Below are 24,592 nucleotides of genomic sequence, written 5' to 3'. Positions count from 1 at the left end.
TTCCAAAACGCTTTAGGAATCTCACCAGAGCTTCATGTATATGGTATGGGCTTAAAGCCCTTTTTCTGATATAACAAGAATGGTGAACCGGGGTTGTGGAGTATGAAGTCACTGAGCACCATTACCACTGATTCCAGGCTCCAAGCCTGAAGTAAAGGTGAGTGTGGCCAGGACATTGACTGGAGACAAGGTGTTGGGGGTAATGAGAGAGGAGGTGATAGTCTGCCTATTCTGCCTCAGCTGGAGCCCTGAACACAAATCAGAATTCAATAATAATCTCCTATGAGCCTTGACCCAAGTGTTTGTATTGATTTCTCGGGTAACAGGAAACTTCGATCTGTTTACACGGACACATGAATGTGAAATTACTCTGGGGTCTAAGGTTATAGATAGTGGTAAATCCCATCCAAAGTACTGACTCAGCGAAATCTACATTTGGAATTCCAGAGATAAAATAGAACGTTGTACTTCATATCCGGATCACTGATTTAGATTGCGATTACAAAGCTGCTCAAGTTGGCCTCAAGATCCTTTAAACAGCCTCCTTCCTGCAGCTCTGCACACTAACCCCTTCTCACCACAGGATGAGTGTGCTCCTACTCCTCGCGCTCTGCACCCTGACCGCGGGCTGCGGGGCTGCATCTCCACCCCAGCCAGCCGCCAGGCCCTCGCCTCTCCTCTCCCTTGACTGCAACAGCTCCTATGTGCTGGATATCGCAAATGACATCCTGCAGGACATCAACAGGGACCGAAAGGACGGTTACGTGCTGAGCCTCAACCGAGTGAGCGATGCCCGTGAACACAGACAGGAGGTAAGCGGTGGTCCCCGCTGGGGCAGGGGTTTGCACAAGCTGGGGAGGCTGGCCAGGGTATGGGAACCCAGAGACAGCTGTTGGCTGGTGCTTTCCGAGTCAGAAACCCTGCTGAGTACACACTGCTCTCCTCTGCTAGGGTGCTACTGCCTCTTAGTAGTATTAGCAACAAGTGCTAATGGTATCCACTCTGAAACTTGTGTCCTGTCACTTACAGGAACACTTCACAAACATCAGAGCCTTTGGCTTTGCCATAAAGCAGAGAGTTTCTTGGCTGGTCATTAGAGGTTTCTGCTTCATGTGGGTTGTGCATTTCTCTTCCCCCTTGCACAGGCTGGTTTGGGATCTCTGTTCTATTTCACACTGGACGTGTTAGAGACTGGCTGCCATGTGCTCAGCAGGACATCTTGGAAGAACTGTGGGGTGAGGATCTTTCATGAATCGGTGAGTACTTTCCCCAGGAGCTTGAGGGGGGAAACTAGGTGTCCTCGGTCTACAGGATGAAGACAATTCAACATGTGCCATCTTTAAATGTCCCTCTTTATAATCTCTGGGGCAGGGTGCCTATGTGGTTATTTCAATTTGATAGAAAAAAGAGTTTAATCAGAGGGGGTTTCTGACACTCCCACTGGGGTCATGACCCCAGAATTGAAATGTTGCCCCCAAACTGTTTTCTGCCTCCAAGACCTTCCTGTAGGCTCTGAGCTAGGCTTAAATTGAGGGGCAAAGATCTTCGGTATAGTGCTCTGGATGCATGTTTAAGGAAAACTGTAGAAGCAATGGTAGTGGAGCTTTAAAATTTGTTTTAGTTTTCTTTATTTTGTTTTCAAGAACACTTACATGAGATCTGAGGCTGGGGAGAGGGAGGGCTGTGGTATGGGTGCTCTCAGAGGTGCTTTGGAAGGATTTCGTAGTATCACAGAACCTAAAGGGAGTCAGAATTGATCCTTTAAGATGACCATTGAAGAGGCTTGAAAAGAGCATCATCAGTTTTCATTTGGTTTTCAACTATCCTGAGATGATTTTCATTAATTTATATGAAACCTTATAAGTGATATAAGTGTGATATAAGTATCTAGAAGTGAAGTGTTCGGCAAAGATGTCTTTTTCTAGTCATTTAACCAAACTTGTCAAACTGCACCTATCTGGTTTGGGAAAGCAAAACAGTCTATACCCTGTTGTGAATTATGTTTGTTCAGTCAGTTCAGTTCAGTTCAGTCGCTCAGTCGTGTCCGACTCTCCGCGACCCCATGAATCACAGCACGCCAGGCTAGACAAAATACATTTATGTGTCACTAGCTGCTATAACACATACACCAAAAAGGATATACCAATTGCAAAATGATAGAACTTAGTTTCCCATTCATGTAAAGTTTAAAATAGAAATCCTTGATGAGGAAGGGGCTTTCCTCCAGGAGTGATTTGGAGACTGGATACTTGCATGTTGTGGCCCCTTAGACTCTGTAGCCTTCACCTCATGGCTTCTGTGGTCACCATGCTCATCTGCATCAAGCAGTGGAAAGGGAAAGAGCATGGAGGGTAGATAGCGTGTGGGAGGACTTTACAGGCTAGACCTAAAAGTGGTCATACATCCCTTCTGCTCACTTGGCAGTGGTTAGAGCTCATTTACACACAGTCACATCTAAGCAGGAAGGAGGTTGGGAAGAAGTCAAGCTGTGTCTCAAGTGAAGGTTAAATTGTTTAATGATCAGCTGGCAGTTTCAGTTCAGTTCAGTTCAGTTCAGTCACTCAGACGTGTCCGACTCTCCGCGACCCCATGAACTACAGCACGCCAGGCTTCCCTGTCCATCACCAACTCCCGGAGTACACTCAAACTCATGTCCACAGAGTCAGTGATGCCATCCAGCCATCTCATTCTCCGTCGTCCCCTTCTCCTCCCGCCCCCAACCTTTCCCAGCATCAGAGTCTTTTCCAGTGAGTCAACTCGTCGCATGAGGTGGCCAAAGTATTGCAGTTTCAGCTTTAGCATCAGTCCTTCTAATGAACATCCAGGATTGATCTCCTCTAGAATGGACTGGTTGGATCTCCTTGCAGTATAAGGGACTCTCAAGAGTCTTCTCCAACACCACAGTTCAAAAGCATCGATTCTTCAGCGATCAGCTTTCTTCACAGTCCAACTCTCACATCCATACATGACCACCCCAAAACTACGAAAATTGACCTTGAGTTTCTTGTTTCTTAAAAATGAAATGTCCAGTTTCATTTCAGGGGTATTTTTTATTTTTTTTAATTAATTCATTTATTTTTTATTGGAGGCAAATTATTTTACAATATTATATTGGTTGGTTTTGCCATACATTGACATGAAATCGCCCCGGGTGTACATGAGTCAGGGGTATTTTTTAAAGTCTTAGTTCATTCCACTGTATCATGAAGTACATTTGTTGGTTCTAGGTTTATGGCCAATGCAAAGCAATATTTTACATTAATAAGGAAAAAAGAATTTTCTATTTACCTGCTTATAATTGTACTCTTCGCCCAGGTAAGAGATCACTTTCATTTTTTTCATTTTAATAACAGATGAAAAAAGAACTTTTAACTCTACTATGCTGTAGTGTATAGTGTTTCTTTCATCCTCACTTCTTATTCATCCGAAAGCCAGGTTCTTTGTATACCCAGCACTTGCATTGCTCCTCTTCCCACAATTAATCTTTCTAAATAACCTGCAATAGCTCTACATTGTGTCCTACATCAAATCCTACATTTTCAGTCTGATGTAAATGGCACAATCTCCATGACTGGTCCCCAGGCTTCCTTTCTAGCTATCTGTGCCTTATTTCACTGACTGTACCAATTCTGCCCTCCATTCAACCAGATGACTCACCATTTTCTGAACACACGTCACGTTCTCCAATCTCTGCATCTAGTTTGCGCTTCTCCCTCTGCTGAGCATACCCTCCACGGATAACCTCTGCCCTGAGAACTCCTAAGCATTCTTTAAAGATCATTGCCAAGACTGCTTCTTCAGGCTCTCTATTCAAGAAAACAAAATAGAACAGAAAGAAACAAGAAATAGTACTTTCCTGTTCTACATCCCTATATAACTTTACCCTAATCACTCATGGAGCATAGACCATGCACTGCCTGGATTTGGGGTCCTCTGTCTTATATCTTGTAGAACATTTTATCCCTTCTTCCTCTCTGCTACAACTCTACCCCAGTTCCTATCAAGTGGGTGTGTGTATGTGTGCGGGTTCAGTCATGTCAGACTCTGTGACCCCATGGACTGTAACTTTCCAGGATCCTCTGTCCATGGAATTTTTCAGGCAAGAATACTGGAGTAGGTTACCATTTCCTCCTCCACCTATCAAGTGTAAGGAGTCTATAATATCGTTGAATAAATGAACAAATACAAACATTCATTCTGGGTCCTAAAAAGTAAACATCCACAGCATGGGAAAATAGGATGGCTACTCATCAGACTACTAAGTGCATGTGACTCCCTTGGGGATCTCATTCTAGTGCAAATTCTGGTTCCTGTAGATCTGGGGTGGAGTCTGAGATTCCGCATTTCTAACAAGCTCTAGGTGATAACGATACCATTGGTTCCTTTGAAGGACAAGGCAACAGAGCTAAACTTTCCTGGTTGTGAAGATGAGACTCACCTAAAATAAATTCAAGAACAACAACTAATAAAACAGATCAAGTCTGAAATGGAAGTCCTAGGTACCAGAGGTATGGGAGGTCAGGCAATGACATGTGCCTGGGAGTGACAAGCTGTGGATGTAACTCCCCCACAATAGGCCCAAATACATCCAAATAAAACCACAGTTGATCAAAGGAATGTGTTTGCTTTGTCAGAACAACTGCTAGACAAGTTTCCTAGTGTGACTTTTACACTAGTTATGCCACCCCCAGCCCCTCCCAGTCAGACATTCTAGCTGTACCATTAGTGTGATTAACCTATTCAGTCATCCAGTGATTGGATCAACTTCTGTTTTCCAACTCACCTACATTCTAACCAAAGAGGGTGTGTTTCCACCGTCCATGTGTCATTCACTCATTCATTCAGCGGGCACTTACTAAGCACCATCCATGTGTCAGACATTATTTTAAGTGCTGGTGACTAAAAGGTAAATCAAACACAACAGTAATGAAATCCCAACTCATTCTCTTTATGGAGGCAGTGATGGTGGAAGATAGTGAGCTAACTGGGAAAATGTTTTTATACCAGTATAAGTTGACCCTTGAACAACGTGTGTTTGAAATATCAGGGTCCACTTATACATGGATTTTTTTTTCATGAAATACATACTATAATACTACACCATACTTGGTTGATTGAATCTGTGGGTACAGAACCATGGATACAGAGGGCTCAAAACAAAGTTAAACTGGGATTTTTGACTCTGTGGAGGGTCAGCACCCCTAACCCTCATGTTGTTCAAGGGTCAACTGTACTATGTGTTTTTAAACTAAATTTCTAAGGTAAAAAGATTTGTGTAAGGTGAAAAAAAAATATTGCTTTGTTTCTTTTTAACTCATGAAAGTAATGCATGCTCCTTGCAGAACACCCTGCAGAAAGCTTAATTTCTAAATAATGCTTTTCCACTCCATCCTTGACAGTGCTGTTATCTTTTCTCCTTTTGATCTCCACCTCTGTTGTGATCATGTAATTTACAGAATTATGCATCATTAAGGAGTTTTATTTTAAACTTGCTCTCTTTGGCATTTACAGTTTCTCGAAGTGCGATTATCAGGATGTGCCCTGATTGCCCCAGCACCAGCCCCTATGATTTGTCAAACCCCAAGTACATGGAAACTGCTACTGAGTCTCTTGCAAAATACAACAGTAGGAACCTCTCGAAGCAGTATTCTTTTGTCAAAATCACCAAGACTTCTAGTCAGGTGAGTCTGAAATATCAGCTACAACAACAGGTCTCATAATTGTTGCCATGGTTATCAAGGCACTCCCTTCGACTAGAACCTAAGAGCCTTTTCCTCATTTCCTACCTTGGTAACCTTGATGAACATTCAACTGTGTCTTGTTTCTGAGCTGGTCTGTGGGATTTCCACTAGAATTGTGTAATTTGATTTCATTTCATTGCCCTGAAGGCAAGAAGGGAAATGGACTCATGGTCTCCAGGGGTTATTCTACTTAGGTTCACTGTTTATTACCACAGTCCCACATCTGGTTGACCACAGACCACTTAGCAAGTCAACTTCTATTCTGTGTTTTAAATACAGGAGTGTATATTGAGTTTTATGGGTTAGAGGAAATGTTCATTTGTATCTGGATTGTGTTGGCATCTATCATATGGAGAAAAGTTAATTTAAAAACAAATTTACAAGGGGAAAAATAAGCTCAACCAAGGGAAGGTTTTTGAGCCCATTTAAATCCTTAAGAAGGAAAGAAAGGTATGGAAAAAGTTACATTTTCTAATAACAAAATCATAATACAAGGTTTGGTCATGGTGGGGATTACAGGAACAAAAAGCAGCCTTTGTTGACAGTTACTCTGGGGATGTGTGGTTTCTGTAAATCTAATGTTGTCAAAGCTGACTCATGGCACCACTTGGGAAGGTTTGATTTTTATTTCTCACTTCTTGTTTCATATTAGTGGGTGTTTGGACCTGCCTACTTTGTGGAATATTTGATCAAAGAATCACCATGTACCAAGTCACAGGGTAGCAGCTGTTCACTGGAGTCCCCTGACTCTGTGGTGAGTATTACTGAATGTTTTCATAATTCAAGATTTGTGCTCACAGATCATCTATGTGTATTCATAATGTATAAAATTACACGTGAAGTCTTGTAATGCATAAGACACTTTCATTCACCTTAAGGAGCAACTGATTAGTTAGAGATGGCCCAGATGCAATAACATTTGATCATAAATGCAGTTTTCATCAGCAATGTGGTGCCTTGGCCAAAAATGATCACAGGAGGCTATAAAATATAGACAAATCTCTCAGTGGTTGGTAGTGGCCCTACTTTTATCTGAACAAAACCAGTTACATTTGGAATACATCATGATGTTCCATTCCTTGGACCACTATTAACAAGGATGAAATCAAACAGGACTTATTTCAAAGAAAGCAGCCAAGATGGTGAGGGTGCCACCTTGAAACCATCTGAGGCACACCTGGTAGGAATGTCAGTTGGCACAGTGGATTATAGCACAATTAGGCAAAATGCAAGCTGTTTCCCCCCTCACTATTCACTTAGCTATAATAAAAGTTTTATTAAGATATAATTCACATACCATAAAATTCACCCTTTTAAGGTGTACAATTCAGTGCTTTTTAGTCTATTCAAAGAGTTGAACCATCATCACTACTATCTAATTTTAGAATATTTTCATCAACCTTCAAAGAAATTCCATATCCATTAGCAGTCATTCCTCTCACATCACTCAGAGGATCTCCGTTCCCCAACCAAGGATTGACCCAGGCCCATGGCAGTGAAAGCACTGAGTCCTAACTACTGGACTTCCAGGGAATTCTCTATGTATAAGTTATTATGTATACATATGTTTTCATTTCTTTTGGGTATGAACCTTGGAGTGGGATTGCTGGGTCATATGAGAATTCTAGTGGTGGCTTAGACAGTAAAGAATCTGTCTACAAATCAGGAGACCCCTGTTTGGTCCCTGGGTCTGGAAGGTCCCCTAGAGAAGGGAATGGCTACCCACTCCAGTATTCTTGCCTGGAGAACTCTTTGGACAGAGGAGCCTGGCGGGCTACAGTCCACAGGGTCACAAAGGGTCAGACATGACTAAGCAACTAAGCACAGACGCATGAGAATTCTATGTTTAACCTTTTGACTAACAGCAAACTTTTCCAAAGTGACTATACCAATTTTACAGTCCCATCAGTAATGTGTGAGAGTTTCCATTTCTCAAAGTTTTTGTCAATGCCTATTATTATCTGGGCTTCCCAGGTGGTGCTAGTGGTAAAGAACCCACTTGCCAATCCAGGAGATATAAGAGAAGTGGATTTGCTCCTTGGGTCAGGAAGATCCCCTGGAGGAGGGCATGGCAATCCACTCCAGTATTCTTGCCCGGAGAATCCCAAGGACAGAGGAAACTCCAATATTTTGGCCACCTCATGCGACGAGTTGACTCACCAGAAAAGACTCTGATGCTGGGAGGGATTGGGGGCAGGAGGAGAAGGGGACAACAGAGAGTGAGACGGCTGGATGGCATCACCGACTCGATGGACATGAGTTTGAGTGAACTCTGGAAGTTGGTGATGGCCAGGGAGGCCTGGCATGCTGTGATTCATGGGGTTGCAAAGAGTCGGACACGACTGAGCGACTGAACCAACCAACCAACCAATCGTCTAAGAGTTTTATAGTTTTAACTTTAGGTCTCTGACCCATTTTTGAGTTAATTTTGGTATATGGTAGGAGGTAGGAGGTTCAACTTCATTCTTCTGCTTGTGAATATCCAGTTGTCCCAGCCCTATTTGTTGAAAAGACTTACTATTGTTTCCCCTGTTTAATTGTATTGACATGCATTCTAAAGACCTATTGACTATTAATGCAAGAGCTTATTTTTGTACCCTCTATTTTATTCCATTTATCTGCATATCTATTCTTATACCAGTACCACACTATCACCAATACTGTAGTTTTGTAGTAAAATTTTGAATTGGGAAGTGTGAACCCCCCTATTTTGTTTTCTTATTCAATATTGCTTTGAGTACTCTGAATCCCTTGCATTTTCATAATATGTCAACTTCAGAATCAACTTGTCAGTTCCTATCTTTAAAAAGCAGGAAATTTGATAAGGATTTCGTTGAATCTCTAGACCAAATGTAGAAAGTACTACCCTCTTAGAAATACTAATTTTTCCAGTCCATGAATCTTTCCATCTGTTTAGGACTTATATAATTTCTTTAAATAATATATTGTTGTCTTCAATGTTGGCAAAGTAATGTCTCTGTTTTTTAATATGCTATCTAGGTTGGTCATAACTTTCCTTCCAAGGAGTAAGTGTCTTTTAATTTCATGACTGCAATCAGCATCCGCAGTGATTTTGGAGCCCCCAAAAACAAGTCTGACACTGTTTCCACTGTTTCTCCATCTATTTCCCATGAAGTGATGGGACCAGATGCCATGATCTTAGTTTTCTGAATGTTGAACTGAACTGAACTGAGTCTTCAATGTACAAAACTTTCACTTTTTTTGTATAGCTAAGTATTTTATTCTCTTTGATGCTGATATAATGTATTTGGCTTTTCCATTTTGTTTTTGGATCATTCATTGCAAATATATAGAAATATCAGTTCAGTTCAGTTCAGTTCAGTCACTCAGTTGTGTCCGACTCTTTGTGACCCCATGAATCGCGGCACACCAGGCCTCCCTGTCCATCACCAACTCCTGGAGTTCACTCAAACTCATGTCCATTAAGTCAGTGATGCCATCCAGCCATCTCATTTTCTGTCGTCCCCATCTCCTCCTGCCCCCAATCCCTCCCAGCATCAGAGTCTTTTCCAGTGAGTCAACTCGTCGCATGAGGTGGCCAAAGTATTGGAGTTTCAGCTTTAGAATCAGTCCTTCCAATGAACACCCAGGATCGATCTCCTTTAGAATGGACTGGTTGGATCTCCTTGCAATCCAAGGGACGCTCAAGAGTCTTCTCCAACACCACAGTTCAAAAGCATCAATTCTTCGGCGATCAGCTTTCTTCACAGTCCAACTCTCACATCCATACATGACCACGGGAAAAACCATAGCCTTGACTAGACGGACCTTTGTTGGCAAAGTAATGTCTCTGCTTTTTAATATACTATCTAGGTTTGTCATAACTTTCCTTCCAAAGAGTAAGCTTCTTTTAATTTCATGGCTGCAATCAGCATCCGCAGTGACTTTGGAGCCCAAAAATTAAAGTCTGACACTGTTTCCACTGTTTCCCCATCTATTTCCTGTGAAGTGATGGGACCAGATGCCATGATCTTTGTTTTCTGAATATTGAGCTTCAAGCCAACCTTTTCACTCTCCTCTTTCACTTTCATCAAGAGGCTTTTTAGTTATTTTCACCTTGTATCCTGTAACCTTGCTGAACTCATTTATTATTTCTAATAGTTTTCTAATAGAGTCCTTAGGATTTTCTGTATACAAGATCATGTCTTCTACAAAGAGATAAAGTTTTACTTCTTCCATTCCAATCTGAATGACTTTTAATTCTTACCTAACTTTCCTGACTAGAACTTCCAGTACAATGTTAAATAGAGGTGGGAAGAGCAAACAACCTTATCTTATTCCTGATTTTAGGAGGAAAGCATTCAGCATTTCATTATTGAATATGATGGTAACTGTAGGGTTTTTATAGTTGCTTTTTATCAAGTTGAGAAAGTTCCCTTCTAGTCCTAGTTTTGTCGAATGTTTTTATTGAAAAACAGTGCTATAGTTTGCCAAATGCTTTCTCTGTGTTAGTGAGATAATCGTTTGGTTTTTTTCTCCTTTAATCTATTAGTATTGTATATACCAATGATTTTTGTATGTTAATACAACCTTGTGCTTTGGGGATAAGTCATAGTTGATTTGCCAGTGATTTTTTTTAAAGATTTTAAATCTATATTTATAAGAGACATTGGCCTGTAGTTATTCTGTGTTGTTTCTCTGCCTGATCCTCACAGAAGTGTAACATTGGCTTCATAAAATGAGTTGGGAAATTTTCCCTCTTCTATTTTATTTTGGAAGAATTTGTGAAAGATTGGTGTTCATTCTTCTTTAAATATTTGGTAGAATTCAACAGTGAAGCCATCTGGGCCTGGGCTTTTCTTTGTGGGAAGTTTATTTGATTAATAATTCAATTTCTATACTTGCTATAAATCTATTCAGATTTTATATTCCTTTTTGAGCAAATTTTGGTAGTTTATATCTTCCTAGGAATTTATCCATTTCATCTAACTTATCTAACTAGACAGCATACAATTGTTTACAGTACTTCATTTTTATTTCTGAAATATTAGAGGTGTTGTACCTTATTTAATTTCAATTTTAGTAGTTTGAGTCTTTTTTTTTTGTCTATCTAAAACTTTGTCAATTTTATTAATTACTCCCCCAAAATCAATTTCCAGTCTCATTTTTTTCTTTTACTTTTTTAGATTCTAGTTTATATATTTCCTCTCTATCTTTATTATAACCTTCTTTTTGCTTACTTTGGGCTTAGTTTACTCTTCTTTTTTCTGGCTTTTTAAAGTAGAAACTTAGGTTATTGATTGACAATTTCTATTCTCTCTCTCTCTCTTTTTTTTTTACATAGTGAAAACTTTTATATTTGGAATTAGCCAGCTGGACTCAGTTTGCTGCTGCTAAGTCACTTCAGTCGTGTCCGACTCTGTGTGACCCCATAGACGGAAGCCCACCAGGCTCCCCCGTCCCTGGGATTCTCCAGGCAAGAACACTGGAGTGGGTTGCCATTTCCTTCTCCAATGTGTGAAAGTGAAAAGTGAAAGTGAAGTCGCTCAGTCGTGCTTAGCGACCCCACGGACTGCAGCCTACCGGTTTAGATGATCCCAATTTTGTTGGCAACATCCAAAGCATCTTAGTCAGGAGCCAGTCGAACATATGCCTTCTTCTCTCCATCAGGCCTGATCAGAGTATTGACCTCAGCCACGTCAATGTCATAGAGCTTCTTCACAGCCTGCTTAATTTGGTGCTTGTTGGCCTTGACATCCACGATGAACACCAGTGTGTTGTTGTCTTCTATCTTCTTCATGGCTGACTCGGTGGTGAGGGGGAATTTGATGATGGCATAGTGGTCAAGTTTGTTTCTCCTAGGGGCGCTCTTCCGAGGATATTTGGGCTGCCTCCTGAGCTGCAGTGTTTTGGGTCGCCGGAAGGTGGGTGACGTCTGGATCTTCTTTTTCTTGTGGCTGTGGACACCTTTCAACACTGCTTTCTTGGCCTTCAAAGCCTTTGCTTTGGCTTCAGCTTTAGGAGGGGCAGGGGCTGCCTTCTTCGCCTTCGGCACCATCTTCATGAAAAGGCTCTATTTTCTTTTAACATAAGCATTTGCATCTACAAATTTCCTTCTAAGCAATGATTGAATTGATTCTCACAAGTTATTCATGTTATTTTTGTTCCCATCCATCTCAAAATATTTTCTAATTTCCCTTGTGATTCTTCTTTAACCAAATGATTACTTAGGAGAGTTATTTAATTTCCTCATATTTGTGAAAATTCCAGTTTCCTTCTGTTATTCGTGTCTAATTTCATCCTATTGTGGTTGGAGAATGTACTCTGTGTGATCGCAATTCCTTTAAATTTATGGAAACTTGTTTTATGGTTTAACCTAAGGTATATCCTAGAGAAATTTCCATGTACACTTGAGAAGATGTATTCTGCTGTTGTTAGGTAAAACATTCTGCAGTTGTCTGTTAGGTTTAGTTTGTTTATAGTGTTGTTCAAGACTTCTGTTTCTTTGTTGATGTTCTGCATACTTGTTTTATTCATTATTGAAAGTGAGGTTTCCAACTATTATTTTTGAATTACCTATGACTTCCTTGAATTCTGTCAGGTTTTGCTTATGTACTTTGGGGATCTGTTGTGAAGGGCACATATATTTATAGTTGTGTCTTTCTAATAAATTTAGCCTTTTACCATTATAAAATGTTTTTCCTTGTCTCTAGTAATGATTTTTGTCTTAAAGTCAATTTTGTCTGATATTTGTATAGTCATTCCCAACTCTTTTCAGTTACTTCTTGCATTGTAAAATTTTGTCCATCTTTTAACTTTCAACCTGTTTGTGTCTTTGAATCTGAACTGTGTCTCTCAAAAGCCTTTTATAGGGACCTCTCTGGTGGTCCAGTGGCTAAGACTCTGTGCTCTTGATGCAGAGGCTTGGGGTTTGATTCCTGGTCAGGGAACTAGATCTCACATGCTGCAACCAAGACCCTATGCAGCCAAATAAATAATTTTTTTTAAAGAAGACTTTTATAATCAGTCAATTGAATATTAAGGAATAATTGGGAAAACATCATCATCTTCTGTGGAATCTCCCTGTCTCACTTTTTGATACCATCTTGGGCAGATCACATAGTTTTCTAGTCAGTTTCAGTAATAAGAATGATTTAACTTAGATTATGAAGATTCAATTTCAGGTATTAAAAAATTCCTTTTAGTCAATTCTAAATCAAAACTTCTATCTCATATCCAATTCAAAGCCTTTTCCTCTCTGAGGCTCAAGCCTGACCTAGAGCTTAGGACCTGCTGTGAAGAAGGAGTCAAGGCCTATCCTTTTGTTCTTTTTACCCCTCCTGCAATCTTTTATTTAACTGTGGCTCTTCTGAGTTTCAAGAAGAATAAGAGAGGATTAGAGAAAAGAGTCTAAAGTCTCTTCACATTACTGGACCTGTAATTGTAGTTTTCTCTTGGTTTACATTGACCCTCTGTTTACACTTGAAAAAGTATATGCTCTATGACTCTAAACTTTATCTTCTAAGAATTTACCCTAAGGATATGTGAAAATGTTTAAACATAAAAATTTAGATTTAATCCACTGTCTTACAAAAGAGAACTTGTTAAATAACACGGAGGAATATTAGGTAGCCATTATAAAGAAAATCGTGGAAAACTATGCAGTCATAAAAAGGATTTTCATTATATATTGTTAAATGACAAAAGAGAGTTATAAAATATTATGTACAGTATAATTCTATTTTTCTAGAAGAAAAAGTGTATATTCATTTGGAAAAATGTCAGAAGAAAAAAAATCAAATCACTGTAGGAAACGGGTACCTTTCATGCAATTTCAGGTCTTTTCATTTTCTTCTTGTTTATCCTATTCTAAATAGCTATTACATTTATAATAAGAAAATACACATTTTATTTTTAAGTAAAGTTTAAGGAGCTGAGAGTAGTCTTGTCTGAGAAGCAAAAACTCCGGGGAAACCTATATAAAGGGCTGCTGCATGAGAGATGAAAGCAAGTTTTCTAGCTGATGCAAGGATAGAAGTGTGGCCAAGAGATAGATCCTGATTTCTGGGTCTGTCCTATAGACATAGATTTCTGCTCAATACAAAGAATTTTCTAATAGCGTTTGTTCCTCAAGAAATCCTGAGTTTCTCTCATTAGAGGCAGTTTAGCCTAGTTTGGGTGATTAATTGGTAGGGATGATCTAAAGAATTGGCTCGTGCTCGGTCCTCAGTTGTGTTTGACTCTTTGTGACCCATGGACTGTAGCCTGCCAGGCTCCTCTGTCCACAGATTATCCCAGCAAGAGTATTGAAGTGGGTTGCCATTTCTTTCTCCAAAAGAATTGGCTCAGAGCCTTATGGCTCAGTCTGTAAAGAATCTGCCTGCAATGAAGGAGACAGGAATTCAATCCCTGGTCCGGGAAGATCCTGTGGAGAAGGAAATGGCAACCAACTTCAGTATTCTTGCTTGGAAAATCCCATGGACCCAGGAGCCTGACAGGCTACAATCCATGGGGTCACAAGAGTCGGACATAACTTAGTGACTACACCACCACCACCACTACCTATTACATGGTAGGAGCATAGAAGTGTTGATTGGCTGTGTGTCTGTGTAAGCAGTTGATTCCACTTATGATCATATGTGCACATATAACACTGTATTTTCTTTTTCTTTAGCCTGTTGGTATTTGCCATGGTTCTCTGAGTCAATCACCAGTAAACCCGGGCAAGACTATCTCCGTAACTTGCTCCTTCTTTAATTCACAGGTATTTTTTAGTCAAATTGTTTGTCTTTCTGAGAATAAAAGAGCAGGTGATCCATACTTAACTGCCTCTACCCTACATTCTCCTTTTATTTTCCTAAAATCCATGATCACCACTTTATTCAGGATGCCCTAAGGCCCCATACACAAGGTAGCTGATTGAAGATCTGCTATACTTTCTTTTAGTTACCGCATGTTCCCTACAGCCTAAGTAAGATCCATTTAGCTTGAATGGCTCAGCCCTCTGTGACATTAAATTCAGTGTCCCAAAGAGTCTTATCCTGAACCACAGGTAGAAGTTGTTTCCAGGGAGACACTGAATCCTGTTTTGCAAGTATTTGTTAAGCACTTACCATGAGGCAGCCTGGTATAGATGAGAGGTGGCTAAGACAGGCCACCTGGGTTCCAATCCTGTTCTGCCTCCTACAAGCTGTGTGGACACGGACAAGTTCCTACCTCACTGAGTCCTGGATGCCTCCTCTGTGGAATGGGATTGCAACCCCTACCTTCTTCAGATCCCCATGAGACATGGGTCAGAGGATCTGATTGGAGGGGACTGCTGTGGGCCTGGCACAGAATAAGCAATCAGTACAGGCAGCTTCTGCCGCCACTACTAAGAGTGGGGGGGCAGCTTACTAGGGACTGTGAACAAGCCATCTTACCGCCCTGGATCAGTGTTCAGCACCAAAATTTGTGAAGCTTACAGTCCAGTTTCCAAAGGTTTTGGTTTCCCCTAGCCCTTATCTGTTCTGATTTTTTGGGGCCGCACGGCTTGTGGAATCTTAGTTCCCCAACCAGAAGTTGAACCCTGACCCATGGCAAGTGAAAGCCCAGAGTCTTAACCACTAGATGTCAAGGAATTCCCCTTTTCCCTTTAATCAGAGGCCCACCCAGCTAATCTCCTTTTGAGAATTCCATCAGAAAGGTATCAAACAGCATAATCTAGTACCAGGCATAACAGGGACTTTCTTGGAGGATATTCTCTTATTTGAAAGCATTCTCTTTTCAGGCTCCCACCCCTAGAGGTGAAAATGCTGCTGTAAACCAGAGACCTGCAAACCCCTCCAAGGCGGAAGAGCCCCAACAGCAAAACACAGCTCCCACTAACTCACCCACCAAAGCTGTGCCCAAAGGGTCTGTCCAGTACCTTCCTGACTGGGGTAAGAAGCATGAAGATTCCCAGGAAAAGGACCCTGTTGAGACCTTCCCTGTGCAGCTGGATCTAACCACCAATCCCCAAGGAGGACCCTTGGATGTCTCCTTCCTCTTCCTGGAGCCCATGGAGAAGAAGCTGGTTGTCCTACCTTTCCCCTCAAAAGAACAGCGTTCTGCTGAGTGCCCAGGACCAGCTCAGAAGGACGACCCTCTTATTCTCCCACCATGAGAAGCACGAAGAGGATTCCTGGGGACGTACTGTCCTGCAGGAGATGTGAGGTTGTGGGGAAAAGGGGTTAGAGAAACAGTTCAAACATAGAGCAGGCTAAGAAAGTAAGTTTGTGGACTTCTCTTGGTCTCATGTTGCCCAGAGATGGAAATAAAGCTCAACTGTTCACTTTGCACACTGGGTTACCTGCTTCCTAAACCATCCAAGGCCTCATGCCATGTGTAGATGCCTCTCTGTTTGTAATGACTTCTTACTTTTAGCCAAGTGTCTCTGATGTAGGGCCTTATGAATATCTTCATCATTCTAATGTTGACCTAAAACAAATAGACTGAAGATATTTCTCCAGCAGAGATGGATTTATTCAAGGGACAGTAGAAGATTGTGATTTGGGATCTGCAATCATGGAGAGCCACACCAAGTCCCCAAACGGCAAGAGAAGGAGAAAGCCTTCATAGAGAGGAAAATGAAGTTGGGAGGGCCACAGTACACAAAAAGTCCATGGTTTTTCATTGACTGAGTCCTTGCCAGGAAAGGAGAGTCTTTCTTCTTCCTCTTGGGCTGCGCTATTGTCACAGGTGAGAGCTCCTCCTTCTGGCTCTCAACCCTATTTAATTGAGGTTTCTGGTTTATTATTTTTTTACATTTCTCCCCTTTTGATCGAGATCTTTCTCTGAAAACACCATTGATCAGGAGTAGGGTTTCCTGACTTCCATGGCTTTTTGTCCTTCAGTGTCAGGAGAGACCTCTCCTGAATGTAGTGTCTCAAACTGGAGGGAAAGTACAAAGATTACAAACCTATTAAGGTTGCATTTAAATGACACGAAAGGGTAGGGAACTCTCAGGTCCTTTCATCTAAAGTTCATATTTTTATCAAGATCCTAGACACTGGAGATCATCTGAAGCATTCTATCATCAAAATTCTGTTAACAAACTTCTAACAGGCCTGGTCTGAGTATCTTTGGAAAGTTTTCTCATCAGATGTCATCTGCTTCAGTTCTGGGAAAGCTTTAGTCTCAGGTCACCAGATGATGGCAGGTCCAATTAGGGTTTGGCACTTTCATTAGATGTATCATGTTAATCCAAGAGTCTTTTCTTTGGAGTTTGGTGGCACAAGAGCTGGTTAGCAGTACCTGATAGAGGCCTTTCCATGAGGTTGAAGGAGAGTTCTTCTGGCGATGTCTTTTCAAACCAGACAAAATCTCCAGGTTGCAAGGTATGATGTTTAAGGTCTTTTTCTCCCAAGGGCACACCGTGAAAAGATTGCTTTACTGAAACATGGTTATTTTAAATAGAAACAATTAGCCCTTTGCAATATTGGAATATCTCTCCTTTATCAGCTGTGGGTCAAAAGAAGCAGGAGGCAAATGCATTGGGTGTCCTGTGACCATCTCAAAGGGTGCGAATTATGAGTTCCAAAATGGGCAGATCTGGAATCTAGAGGGACCAATAGCAATGCTTTTGGTTAAGGTAGCTGGAGGGCCCCTACAGATTTTTCCAAGTGAGTCTTAACGATGTTTTCAAGCCAGAGGATTGAGGGTGGTGAGCACAATGAAAGTGTAAAAGCGACCAAACAGCACATATGCATCAAAACACCTGGCAAGTAAACTGTGTTCCTCGATCACTCTGAAGTTTGAGAGGAGTTCCCCAGATAGGGAGAATCTTTTCCAGGAGGACTTTAGCCACAGAAGAGGCAGTAGCCTGTCTGCAAGGGAAGGCTTCAGTTTGGTGTGAAAACATGCAGACTATGACAAAATAGTCTTATATCCATTGGATGGAGCAAGCTGCCTGAAATCCAATATTGGTTCATGAAGTTATTTTGTCAGGATACCAATGGTTTAATGCATGTACAGTGGTGAGAAGTGGGAATTTTAGAGTCACCAGTAGAACTGGGCTGTTATTTGGTCCAAACTAGAGGTTTCTCTTTTTACCAAACCAACAATTGCTGAAAAATCTTGTTTTTTGTTTTTCTGAGGCCAGTTTCGGGGCCTCTGTAGCCAGCTTTTCTAAATTATCACTTTAAAAATGGCCCTTTGGACCATGACAGGGGTTTGGCTGCTGTGGGTCCCTTTAAGGACAGAACTCCTTGCAGAAATCTCAGAAAGGTGAATTTCTCTTAGAAAGTCAAGTTTAGAATGCCCCAGGGGTCTTAATAATAGCTAAAGCAATAGGTTAAAGCAGTTCTTTTAAATTCCTAAACATAGGAGCCATTTAAAAATTTTATTTCCAGAGAAGTAAGGAAGCTGCATTTTCCCTCATGACGTTCTAAAATCATGAGCTACTCTGAAAGCATAGCTACTATCAATATAAATAATGGCAGTTTTGTCCTTGGCTTAAGAACAAGCCTGTGTAAGAGCATATAATCCAGTCTGTTAGGCCAAAGTAGACTTAGGTAAAGATGCTGCCTTAACCCCATCAAAAGGAGACCAAAATGTATTCCCAGCATAATATTTGCCATTGTCACCTTTAAATAAAACCCATCAGCGAACCATGAGAAACTAGTGTTACCAATGGAATTTCCTACAGATCATTAGAGGGATCAGGTTTATAAGCATTAAGCAGTCCCGAAGGACTTCCTCAGTGAGGGGAGAACCATAGCCAGGTTAAGGCTATTACAACATAAAAGAGTTATGTGAACAACAGTTAACAAAAGGACTTCATAAGAGGTGAGGTGACTGGCTGAGAAATGTTGAGCATAATAAGAGTTCAGGAGGCTCCTAACTGTATGAAGTACAAAAATAGTTAACAAGGATCCCACGACAATTTTCTCAGTGGTCTTAACCAAAAGGGCAGTGGCTGTAATGGCTCTAAGGTAAGGGCGGTATCTCTCTACCAGGGATCCAGTTGCTGGCCATAATACCCTGTGAGTTGACGGTGGTCCCTGTGTTTTTGGTGAGTACCCTAAGGCGTTCCCTTCCTCTTCATACACAAAAAGGAAAAGGGAAATCTGATCACCGGGATGCCCGAAGTCAGGGTTCATCAGACTCTCCTTTAAGGCCTCAAAGACTGTGTTGTCAGTTCTTCCCACAAAACTACAGTCTTTATTGTTGAGTAAAACATAGAGGTTTGGCCATAAGAAGTTTGGAATCTAATTTCATTAATAACCAACTAGCCTGAGAAAACCTCACAGCTATGCTTAGTTTTCGGTCTGATGGGACTTAGGACACTGTGAGGTCTTATCTGGATCTCAGTACAGACCTTTTTCTATTATCAGATGCTCTAAATATCAAACCTGGGTTTGGACAAACTACAATTTTTCCTTGACAACCTTACGTTCCTTTAAGGCTAAAAGTTTTAGCAAGTGGTTGCTGTCTTCCTGTGAGAAGGCTTGAGAAAGACAGCAAAGAAGCAAAGGATCTGCCTGCTGCAACAAAGTAAAACCCCGAGGGAACTTTATGTCATCCCAATCAGCCTTCAGCCCAGGGAATTCCCTGGCAGCCGCTGGTTAGGACTCTGCGCTTTCACTGCCAAGGGACAGGATCCAATCCCTGGTCAGGGAATTGAGATCCCACAAGCCCCATGGTGTGGCCAAAAAACAAAAGAAAGGAAGAATATTTCAGATCAGCCTTCAGAAGGACGGTCAGTATAACCCTGAGGCATTGCTTTCCAGGTGAATTTTTTTCTTCCCAAGTAAAGACAAAAAGGTACTGGCTAGGTTCATTAACTCGAATACTGAAGAATGCACTGCATAAATCACTTACAGTAAAAAAAAAACAACTTTACTTCCAGTGAGAATGGATGTTAGTAAGGTATGAGGGATAACAATGTTGCTTATTGCTCAGAGGTCCTGGACAAATCTCAACACTTGCTCCTTAGATTTTCTCACTGGTAATATGGGAAATATGCAGGAGCTATTAATGTACAAGGGAAAATGAGGCCTTGAGCCTTGTAATCTTCTATTATGGGCTTTATGCCTTGAAGGGTTTCTTTACAAATAGGGGATTGATTAATTCTGGGAAGAAGTTTTGAGGGATCTACTTGAATCTTGATGGGAAGTATACTGTGGATGGTGTCCATAAGGAAAGTGGTAAATGATTCAATAGAGACAAATGATCAGTGTTTCCAGAATCTGCTCTAGTGCTGTCAGAGATAGAACAAATAAAAGATCAAAAGATCATTAATTCACTTTGTGGGTCACTTTGATGATGACTGTCAGTTTTCTAGAATTATGCCCCCCTTTTTAGAGACAGACATTCCAGTATACTTCTCTAAGAAGTCTCTAATAAATTAATGAGGGCAGAGGACAGGGAAGCCTAGTATGCTGCAGTCCATGGGATTGCAGAGAGTCAGACACAACTGAGTGACTGAACTGAACAAAGCGCTCAAATCCGGGAGAAAGTTATACCTTCAAACTCCCAGGCAGGAAAAGCCATGAGCAACAGTTGGTTCAACTGTGGATACCACACCTATTTGCTCACCAACCCTGGAGCTGCTGGGCATCTTCTCTGGGCCTTGTTCAGTTCAGTTCAGTTCAGTCGCTCAGTCGTGTCCAACTCTCCGCGACCCCATGAATCACAGCACGCCAGGCCTCCCTGTCCATCACCAACTCCCGGAGTTCACTCAAACTCATGTCCACAGAGTCGGTGATGCCATCCAGCCATCTCTTTCTCGGTCATCCCCTTCTCCTCCCGCCCCCAACCCTTCCCACCATCAGAGTCTTTTCCAGTGAGTCAACACGTCACATGAGGTGGCCAAAGTATTGCAGTTTCAGCTTTAGCATCAGTCCTTCCAATGAACACCCAGGATCGATCTCCCTTAGAATGGACTGGTTGGATCTCCTTGAGGTACAAGGGACTATCAAGAGTCTTCTCCAACACCACAGTTCAAAAGCATCAATTCTTCGGCGATCAGCTTTCTTCACAGTCCAACTCTCACATCCATACATGACCACAGGAAAAACCATAGCCTTAACTAGACGGACCTTTGTTGGCAAAGTAATGTCTCTGCTTTTTAATATATTATCAAGGTTGATCATAACTTTCCTTCCAAAGAGTAAGCGTCTTTTAATTTCATGGCTGCAATCAGCATCCGCAGTGATTTTGGAGCCCCAAAAAATAAAGTCTGACACTGTTTCCACTGTGTTTCCATCTATTTCCCATGAAGTGATGGGACCAGATGCCATGATCTTTGTTTTCTGAATGTTGAGCTTCAAGCCAACCTTTTCACTCTCCTCTATTACTTTCATCAAGAGGCTTTTGAGTTCCTCTTCACTTTCTGCCATAAGGGTAGTGTCATCTACATACCTGAGGTTATTGATATTTCTCCCAGCAATCTTGATTCCAGCCTGTGCTTCTTCCAGCCCAGCATTCCTCATGATGTACTCTGCATATAAGTTAAATAAGCAAGGTGACAATATACAGCCTTGACGCACTCCTTTTCCTATTTGGAACCAGTCTGTTGCTCCATGTCCAGTTCTAACTGTTGCTTCCTGACCTTCATACAGGTTTCTCAAGAGGCAGGTCAGGTGGTCTGGTATTCCCATCTCTTTCAGAATTTTCCAGTTTATTGTGATCCACACAGTCAAAGGCTTTGGCATAGTCAATGAATCAGAAATAGATGTTTTTCTGGAACTCTCTTGCTTTCTCCATGATCCAGCGGATGTTGGCACTTTGATCTCTGGTGCCTCTGCCTTTTCTAAAACCTGCTTGAACATCTGGGAGTTCACGGTTCACATATTGCTGAAGCCTGGCTTGGAGAATTTTGAGCATGACTTTACTAGCATGTGAGATGAGTGCAATTGTGCGGTAGTTTGAGCATTCTTTGGCATTGCCTTTCTTTGGGATTGGAATGAAGACTGACCTTTTCCAGTGCTGTGGCCACTGCTGAGTTTTCCAAATTTGCTGGCATATTGAGTGCAGCACTTTCACAGCATCATCTTTCAAGATTTGAAATAGCTCCACTGGAATTCCATCACCTCCACTAGCTTTGTTTGTAGTGATGCTCTCTAAGGCCCACTTGACTTCACATTCCAAGATGTCTGGCTCTAGGTCAGTGATCACGTTATCATGACTATCTTGGTCATGAAGATCTTTTTTGTACAGTTCTTCTGTGTATTCTTGCCACCTCTTCTTAATATCTTCTGCTTCTGTTAGGTCCATACCATTTCTGTCCTTTATCGAGCCCATCTTTGCATGAAATGTTCCCTTGGAATCTCTAATTTTCTTGAAGAGATCTCTTGTTTTTCCTATTCTGTTATTTTCCTCTATTTCTTTGCATTGATCACTGAGAAAGGCTTTCTTATCTCTCCTTGCTATTCTTTGGAACTCTGCATTCAGCTGCTTATATCTTTCCTTTTCTCCTTTGCTTTTCACTTCTTTCTTTTCACAGCTATTTGTAAGGCCTCCTCAGACAGCCATTTTGCTTTTTTGCATTTCTTTTCCATGGGGATGGTCTTGGTCCCTGTCTCCTGTACAATGTCACGAACTCCCGTCCAGAGTTCATCAGGCACTCTATCTATCAGATCTAGTCCCTTAAATCTATTCCTCACTTCCACTGTATTATCATAAGGGATTTGATTTAGGTCATACCTGAATGGCCTAGTGGTTTTCCCTACTTTCTTCAATTTAAGTCTGAATTTGGCAATAAGGAGTTCATGATCTGAGCCACAGTCAGCTCCTGGTCTTGTTTTTGCTAACTGTATAGAGCCTTCTCCATCTTTGGCTGCAAAGAATATAATCAATCAGATTTCGGTGTTGACCATCTGGTGATGCCCATATGTAGAGTCTTCTCTTGTGTTGTTGGAAGAGGGTGTTTGCTATGAACAGTGCGTTCTCTTGACAAAACTCTATTAGCCTTTGCCCTGCTTCATTAGGTGCTCCAAGGCCAAATTTGCCTGTTACTCCACAAGCCACCAAAATGTTGGCCTGAAACAAATACACTGCCAGCTACCTCTCCAGCAAAGATGGATTTATTTGGGATCAGCAGAAATTTGCAATTTAGGGTTTGTAAACTCAGAGAGCTGCAGAGAATTCCCCAGACAGCAGGGAAGGAAAACTTTAATAGAGAGGAAAAGAAAGTTGAGAGAGCTATAGTAAACAGAGTCCGTGGCTTTCCATTGGCTGATCTGTTGCCAGGACAGAAGTCTCTCCTTGTTTGTTGGGCTCTGCCAATGTCACAGGGCATGAGTGCTCCCCCTTCTGGTCTCCCAATTCTATGTAATTGAGATTTCTGTTAATTTTTTACAAAAGCATAGTGTGATTCTTTTGATCAAATAATATGAAAATTAAAAGATATCAAGTGACTGGGATTCATCAGAACTTCACTCTTCCTTTATTTCATAATCATTTCAACACCAAGTATTGGTCAGATATTGTCTGCAAAACCTTCCACTTGAAGGTGGATTTTTTTTTTTTTTCTTACCTGTCTGAATAGTCTTCAAGCCCTTCAGTTCAGTTCAGTTCAGTCGCTCAGTCATGTCCGACTCTTTGCGAACCCATGAATCACAGCACGCCAGGCCTCCCTGTCCATCACCAGCTCCCGGAGTTCACTCAAACTCACGTCCACCGAATCGGTGATGCCATCCAGCCATCTCATTCTCCGTCATCTCCTTCTCCTCCTGCCCCCAATCCCTTCCAGCATCAGAGTCTTTTCCAGTGAGTCAACTCATTGCATGAGGTGGCCAAAGTATTGGAGTTTCAGCTTTAGCATCAGTCCTTCCAATGAACACCCAGGACTGATCTCCTTTAGAATGGACTGGTCCCTTGCAGTCCAAGGGACTCTCAAGAGTCTTCTCCAGCACCACAGTTCAAAAGCATCAATTTTTCGGCGATCAGCTTTCTTCAAGTCCTAGAACTTGATAAATTTAGTGATGGGATAGATGGAAGTGATTTGCCTGTAGCCTGTGGTTAAGCCTGGGGAGAACAAAACATTGTTTGAAGTTGGAGAACTTTCTGACTCCTTTGAATTTTTTTCCTAGGGCAGAAATTAAGGAACCAGATAACATTTACTCCCAATTTTTTAATTTAAAAAACTATGTAATAATGAATGTGTTTATACATATATATTATACACATATACACACACAAATATATGTAGTTGCACATATACACACACATATATATATACACACACATATCTTTTTTAAATTGGACAGGTGCTATGGGCTACATTGTGTCCCCATAAAATTCATATGCTGAAGTCCTAATCCCCAGTTTCTCAGAATGTGACTGTATTTGGAAGTAAGGTCTTTAAAGAGGTAATTAGGTTAAAAATGAAGTCATTAGGGTGGGCCCTAATTCAGTATGTATCCTTATAAGAAGAGCAGATTTAGCATACAGATGAGTACAGAGGGAAGAACACATGGGGACAGAGAGAAGATGGCCATGTACAAGCCAAGGATAGAGGCCTCAGAAGAAACCAGTCCTCTGACACCTCGATCTTGGACTTCTTAGTCTCTAGAATTATGAAATAATTACTTCTATTGTTTAAGCCACCCAGTCTGTGGTACTTTGTTCTGGAAGCCCTAGCAAACTCATTCGACAGGGAATTCGCAGATATGACTATTCTCCTCCTCCCAGGAGCTGTTTCCCAGAAGAGGTTCATATGCCTTGGTATAATTTGCTTAAGAGCAATAGACAACGTTCACACACTATTACCCTTCTCTGCCTCCTTTAAGATGGAAAAATGACTCAGTCGGGGTATCAGTTAGTGTCTTTGACACTATTTCAGTCAGGGTCTAGCAAGAAACCTAACACATCGCTAGTACAGTATTTGTCTTTAAGGTTCGATAAAGCAGGGGGAAGGGACTTCC

At 41.3% G+C, this 24,592-nt stretch overlaps 1 protein-coding gene and 1 pseudogene across 3 annotated transcripts; one reads left to right on the top strand and one right to left on the bottom strand.

The window, feature by feature from the left end:
* Positions 1 to 584: 584 nt before the first annotated feature.
* On the top strand, positions 585 to 15,846 carry FETUB (fetuin B). 3 transcript variants are annotated; one of them, XM_055418699.2, is made up of 7 exons: positions 585 to 812; positions 1,146 to 1,256; positions 3,228 to 3,315; positions 5,512 to 5,681; positions 6,394 to 6,495; positions 14,377 to 14,466; positions 15,472 to 15,846. In XM_055418699.2, exons 1-7 carry the CDS (start codon positions 585 to 587, stop codon positions 15,844 to 15,846), a joined length of 1,164 nt encoding a protein of 387 aa, XP_055274674.2. The 3 variants fall into 3 exon arrangements, with proteins under 3 accessions (XP_055274674.2, XP_088698087.1, XP_088698102.1); XM_088841961.1 differs by lacking the exon at positions 1,146 to 1,256; XM_088841976.1 differs by lacking the exons at positions 1,146 to 1,256; positions 3,228 to 3,315 and having other exon boundaries at positions 585 to 819.
* On the bottom strand, positions 11,290 to 11,766 carry LOC129550773 (large ribosomal subunit protein uL23 pseudogene; annotated as a pseudogene).
* Positions 15,847 to 24,592: the final 8,746 nt, after the last annotated feature.

The sequence above is a fragment of the Moschus berezovskii genome, chromosome 1, assembly GCF_049115385.1.
Source record: "Moschus berezovskii isolate FMDL1 chromosome 1, NW_MosBer_1.0, whole genome shotgun sequence".
Classification (NCBI taxonomy): domain Eukaryota; kingdom Metazoa; phylum Chordata; class Mammalia; order Artiodactyla; family Moschidae; genus Moschus; species Moschus berezovskii.
The sequence above is the reverse complement of the archived record's forward strand: the minus strand, read 5'-3'. Positions and strand labels throughout refer to the sequence as shown.